Genomic DNA, 6520 nt, shown 5'->3' with positions numbered 1-6520 from the left:
TTACATCGTATTTTATTGACCAACAAAACGTATCAAAATTATACTCGAACTCATGAAAAATATTACCAAAAATACAGCATATATACACCAAAAAAATTACATTTTATTAGGACAACGATGACGTTGTCTTTTGGTATACATATACGACACCCCATTATAAATATTGTCATTAAGTCATAGTCATGTTCGTCATGAGAACGTCTGTCATCTAGTAAATAGTAAAGTCAGTGAACAAAAATTGACTGATCGACCTGATATCCAAAAGATTTCTTTGATCAATCTTACATAAATGTATAAAAGAAGAAAAAACACACTGAAGTGTACTGTACTTATTATCATCATTAAGATATTCAAAATGTAACAAACATCTCAAAATATATTTATATATGTCAGATATATGCATGGATCTTTAAAGCATTATCCACATGTCAGGCATATCATTAGTCCGATAAACCTGCCTACATGTATATTATTAGTGTTTTTTTATTTTTAATTTGCCTTATACATATACACGTATATATATCATAATAACATCGAACAACTCGTAGACATATGCATTAGTGCTTTCATTTCAAATTTTTCAAGATGCTTATGATATGTATATTTATATAAATAGATATATATATTCGACAAAAAGAATATATATATCAATTATATAGGCAGGTTTACCGGACTAATATATTATATATGATAAAATCTTATGCTAAGTATACGTTTTCTAATTCTCATACCAGGGGTGTAGGAAGCAGCGGGGTATATAGCGGGGTGTGGGAGTGGGGAGGGGTGTGTGGGTCGGCCCCGTTCTGCCCCAGTTCCCCAGGACGGGTATACGTAGGGATAGCTACTGTTGTAGCAGAAAAAATATCACCTTCTGACTGACTTTTCAGTCAGAAGGTGATATCTTTTCCGCTACAACAGTAGCTAGGGTAGGGACAAACATGTTTTTGCCCCCCCCCCCTTTTTCGCTAAGTGAAATTTTCTAAAAATGCACATTTGAAAGAAAAAGTGGGTCCTCCTGTACAATTTTCAAGCATCATTTTAGAAAATTTTCCGCTGCACGGCACGTTTCCTAAAACGTCCAAGCGTGTTATGTTTAACTCCCTTTAATAATGAAAATTCAAAGCATACGAATTAATTCATTATTTTGAGTTAAACAACAATGTACCGATGGTGTGAATCCGGTATGTTCAGATCGAGCAGGTTTGCATTATGGTATGACGACATTCACAATTATTACCGTGAACGCTTTAAAATCATCAAAATACATTGACTTGTATTCTAAATCGTAATATTTTTTTCGTTGGCACGGGATGATAGCGGAAAGCATTCTTCGTCGTAATATTTTTCCTAGGGGATACCCCCGGACCCACAAACATTGATGTGTACAATAATTATTTTTAATGATATATGAAAAAAGTATATAAAGTATCTCCTTTGGAGGCGGGGCACAAGGGGAAGGGGATTACAAAATATTGAAGACCTTTGTCCCCCCCTCCCACAGATTGGAATAAAACAAATGTTTCTGTTTTTAATCATCATTGAATGCGACTAACCATTCATAGTGCCAAGAAAAATAAAATGTAAAATAATTAGTAGTTGTTGATTTTCATAATCAGTCAACGTTAATAAATTGTTTTGATAATTTCATCGGTGAAGCGGTTATTGATTTGAAAAATTTAATTAAAGAGATACGATTGATAAAAAAAATCGACGTTTTATAAAAATCCTATCCGTACGTGTCACTTTTGACACAGTAAATCTAGTTGGAAAATCTGAACTGACCAAAGGGAAACAACTCTAACAATATAAATTTGAAGTGAAGAGTTTTACGTGCCGTCATATATATATATATATATCGTTTCGGGGCACGTATAAAAATTTATTTCGTTCCGAAATTTATATCAACCATAACTTAGAGAGTATAATTTGTTATTAATGCATATGCAAACGAACTATCACTTTTCAACTTTTGATTTTTATCTTTATTCTTAAATAAGAAGTTCCATGCAGACGAATTGTATACAATATTCGAAGAATGTCGGATTAAGATTTTGCTTTGGTGCTAGAGAGTACGTCGGAGTCAGTGAAAACAATATGGCTGCTCCATAGCGACGGGTTAGGCGCCAGCAAAGGAAGAATATTGCCATCTTTATATTGCAACATGCGTCATGGATTACAATTCAGCACCAACATGATCAAATGGGGAGGACGAGAAATGATGTCCATGATAACCATACGTTTGCTCCTCAGATAAGTGAAGCAAGCAAACGTATTGCAGCTCGACGCTTGCAGAGTTTAGATGGAGGGTTGCCACATTTTATGCTGAATATAAAGTGCAGAGAACCTCTTGCACCCATCCCCTCTAACCCTGACAAGCAGAAGATACCCACAATTTCTGATGAAGCGATCGAGTCTGACCGAGAATCGAAAGAGGAGTTACTTTTAGAAACCGTTTTGAATTCTCCTAAATTATCAGAGAACAGCATAAAGTTTCCAAAAGATAAAAAGGGAGGGTATGCTCTTCGTTCAGGGACTATGGCCACAAAAGCTAATGTTTTACTAGATGACAGCATCTTTACATTCCGCCCAAAAGTCAGTAGTGCTAGCGTTAAAATAGTTGAAAGTCTAGGTACAGATTTTATGTCCAGACAACAGCAACATTTGGAAAGACAAAAAAGACATGTAAGTAACTCTGTAAATCTGTTTTCAAGCGATGATCAGTTTCGTAATTAGTCTTATATCTATTTGCCAATGTAAAAACTTTCTTATTAAATTTGCTCTGTTGCTTTATCGTGATATATCTCTGTTTAAATGTGACACAGATGTATAAATTACACCAGCTTCCTTTGACATTCGATCACGAATAATGGGTTGAAAACATGTGTAGTGTTTGCAGTCTATTGTGGGTTCAGACTGATAATTAGTAAGTTCTTGTCAATGCATGGTTATGTAAAGATAATGTGAATATTTCTTCAAAAAAGTAAATTACTGGAAGAAAACAAAGCATGTCTCAACAGAAATTCTTAAAATTTATCCCAATGTTTTATTGGTTGTTGCAATCATACAATTTATACAAATACACATGGATTAGTGAAAATTGTGTACTTGCTGGGAACTTGTGATCCCCTGCCAGTATAGCCTTATAACTTATCACTACCATATCAGTCAACGACAGTAAATAAAACAAATTAGTACGACTGCACTTTAAGCCTGACTACATGTACATTGTACATTTGAGATATTGATATCATGAACAAAAAAGATGATACCAATTTTACAATCTGAATATGTCAATTACTAATAGTGTAAATTAATTACTTTTTTAATTATTTCCATCAACTGTTTTTTGTTTGTTACAGATTGAACAAGCTCCTATCCACTTTTCAAGTTATTCAGGACGTCTTTCACCTGTTCAAGCTAAATCTGGAAAGAAAGCATCAAAATCTAAAGAGGTGAGTTTATCATAGTCTGTAACTCGTATGAAGCATAGATTTTCATTGAAATTATAATACACGTATATATGATGTAATAAAAAAAAGTTGTTCCAATGGATGAACAATTCCACTAGCCCATGCCCAGGACTAAAGTGAATTTCAGATCTGCTACAGGGCTATTGGCTCCATGACCCTGTCATGTTATAGGGTACATGTACATGTATCAGGGCTAATGGCTCCATGTCATGACCCTGTCGCGTTATGAGATATCAGGTCTATTTGCCCCATGACCTTGTCATGTTATGAGGTACATGTATCAGGGCTAATGGCTCCATGACCCAGTCATGTTATGAGGTATCAGATCTAGTGGCTCTGTGACCCTGTCATGTTATGAGGTATCAGAGCTAGTGGCTCTGTGACCCTGTCATGTCATGACCCAGTCATGTTATGAGGTATCAGATCTAGTGGCTCTGTGACCCTGTCATGTTATGAGGTATCAGAGCTAGAGGCTCTGTGACCCTGTCATGTCATGACCCAGTCATGTTATGAGGTATCAGATCTAGTGGCTCTGTGACCCTGTCATGTTATGAGGTATCAGAGCTAGTGGCTCTGTGACCCTGTCATGTCATGACCCAGTCATGTTATGAGGTATCAGATCTAGTGGCTCTGTGACCCTGTCATGTTATGAGGTATCAGAGCTAGTGGCTCTGTGACCCTGTCATGTCATGACCCAGTCATGTTATGAGGTATCAGATCTAGTGGCTCTGTGACCCTGTCATGTTATGAGGTATCAGAGCTAGTGGCTCTGTGACCCTGTCATGTCATGACCCAGTCATGTTATGAGGTATCAGATCTAGTGACTCTGTGACCCTGTCATGTTATGAGATATAAGAGCTAGTGGCTCCATGACCCTGTCATGTTATGAGGTATCAGATCTAGTGGCTCCATGACCCAGTCATGTTATGAGGTATCAGATCTAGTGACTCTGTGACCCTGTCATGTTATGAGATATAAGAGCTAGTGGCTCCATGACCCTGTCATGTTATGAGGTATCAGATCTAGTGGCTCCATGACCCGGTCATGTTATGAGATATCAGGGCTAGTGGCTCCATGACCCTGTCATGTTATGAGGTATCAGGGCTTGTGGCTCCATGACCCTGTCATGTTATGAGATATCAGGGCTAGTGGCTCCATGACCCTGTCATGTTATGAGATATCAGGGCCAGTGGCTCCATGACCCTGTCATGTTATGAGGTATCAGGACCAGTGGCTCTGTGACCCTGTCATGTTATGAGGTATCCGGACCAGTGGCTCTGTGACCCTGTCATGTTATGAGATATCAGAGCTAGTGGCTCAATGACCCTGTCATGTTATTAATCTATCTTATCTGAGTTGTAAATCAGCAGTTATGCCTGCTATTTTTGTTCAGAATATACAAGCAGTAAATTTGATGGCTAAAAAACAAGCTAAAATATCATCAACATATGGTTTTACAAACTTATAAGAAATTAATTCCATAAAATAAGAAATAAACTTGCCTTTACATGCTTGTACATTGGCAAATACAATTTTACATAGTCCTATCATGTGGACAGGGATATCTCAACCCGAGTGTAAGTTTATGGCTGGCCAACACAAGGCTTTGTCCAAAGATCTCTTCTTTCACTTTCATTTCATTTCTTTCAAATCTTGATGTAGAATTATGTTTTATGAATTCCAATACATTTACCAGAGTTCTTGCCATTTGTTGTTTTGCTGCAATTACTTTGTAGTATATATTACCAATACTTATTCCAAGAAACTGGTGTTTGTTAATTCAGGCTTATATGATACATGTCAAGTACACAAGGTAGATTGTGTAAATCCAGAGTTATCATGATAGAATACCTAGGAATAACTATCCACTATCCAGCATTCCAGTGAATACTAAAAATAAAATAGGTTTCTTGACAATTAGGGTAATTTATGAAACAGATCCATGAAAAAGTATGGAATAAAGGAGTGATCCATAGCAGCAGTGGAAACGAAAAAGCATGTGATACTTCTGAGTTTTTTGCAACAATCTGCAGGGCTTCTATTTTTGTTGACCACTCTTTGCCTTCATAGTTTATTTTTCTGGACTGAAGGGTTTGAAGTTATTTCTGCAAAGGAAAACCTAAAATACTTAAATAAACCTAAAATAGAGTTTATCATATCTATGCAATACTGCTTTATCTATAGATCAATCTATATACATATATATTGGTAGATGATTTCTTGGCTGTCATTTACTTATTAGCATGTAACCAACAATTACCAACATATACTGTAATCCTCTCGTTAATTGGAATCAGCAGTTTGAACATAAACATATTACAACGATTGGAGCTGGGTTACTGGGATGCTTGACTCCCATAGTAATCCAAATGAGTGAACTTAACCTACCTTCATGATAACATGGATCATATATTCAACTCTGAAATGTCACTATAATGACAGTCTTAGGGACAATGACACTGCCAGAGCAGGTTCAAACCTAGGACCTGTACACAAGACTCATCTCACATTTTGGTATCCTATTATCAAGCATACACCTTACTTGACACACAACCCCTGAGGTTTGACCTGAGACCTTCTAAGCACTAAATGGATAACCTACCATTTGAGCTACCTGTATACATGTCCATTGACTGTAGCCCTGGCTCAGTTCTTTTATATCATTTTGCAATTGATAGTGAAGCAAAATACCTGACAGACTGCAGTTTTAATTTTTAGATTAAATTTGCTACTTCTATTTCTTTAGGTCATCTGATCCAGAGAGTCTGGATGGCTTAGGCAGTCATCATGCTCCACGGTATTCATTTTTTATAGTGTTCATGTGTCATTGCGTAAATTTTCATTTAAGCATCGTCTACCAGGTTTTCTTTTCATATGAATAACGGTGAACTTTATTCAGTGCCACAGGGGTCAAATAGGCTAAAATCTTCATGTCAATAACTTAAAGGAACAGAGATCTGATATGAAGCCTAAAATCTTCATGTCAATAACTTAAAGGAACAGAGATCTGATATGAAGCCTGTAGCATTCTAGGGTGAATGACTGTCATG

At 36.6% G+C, this 6520-nt stretch overlaps 1 protein-coding gene across 8 annotated transcripts in view; it reads left to right on the top strand.

Annotated features, from left to right (window-relative positions):
• The window catches only part of LOC138304885 (tubulin tyrosine ligase 3-like), a 66966-nt gene that overhangs the window by 31212 nt on the left and 29234 nt on the right, over nt 1-6520 (top strand). For 4 of the 8 annotated variants that reach the window (XM_069245244.1, XM_069245245.1, XM_069245243.1 and 1 more), the window contains exons 1-2: nt 2067-2682; nt 3360-3452. In XM_069245244.1, coding sequence (XP_069101345.1) covers nt 2200-2682; nt 3360-3452 — 576 coding nt within the window. In that variant the 5' untranslated portion in view covers nt 2067-2199. Of the gene's footprint in view, nt 1-2066; nt 2683-3359; nt 3453-6520 lie in introns of those variants that run through there. The other 4 variants (XM_069245246.1, XM_069245248.1, XM_069245247.1 and 1 more) reach the window with 2 other exon arrangements.

This window comes from Argopecten irradians, chromosome 12 (assembly GCF_041381155.1).
Source record: "Argopecten irradians isolate NY chromosome 12, Ai_NY, whole genome shotgun sequence".
NCBI lineage: Eukaryota > Metazoa > Mollusca > Bivalvia > Pectinida > Pectinidae > Argopecten > Argopecten irradians.
This window is presented reverse-complemented; position numbering and strand designations above follow the sequence as displayed.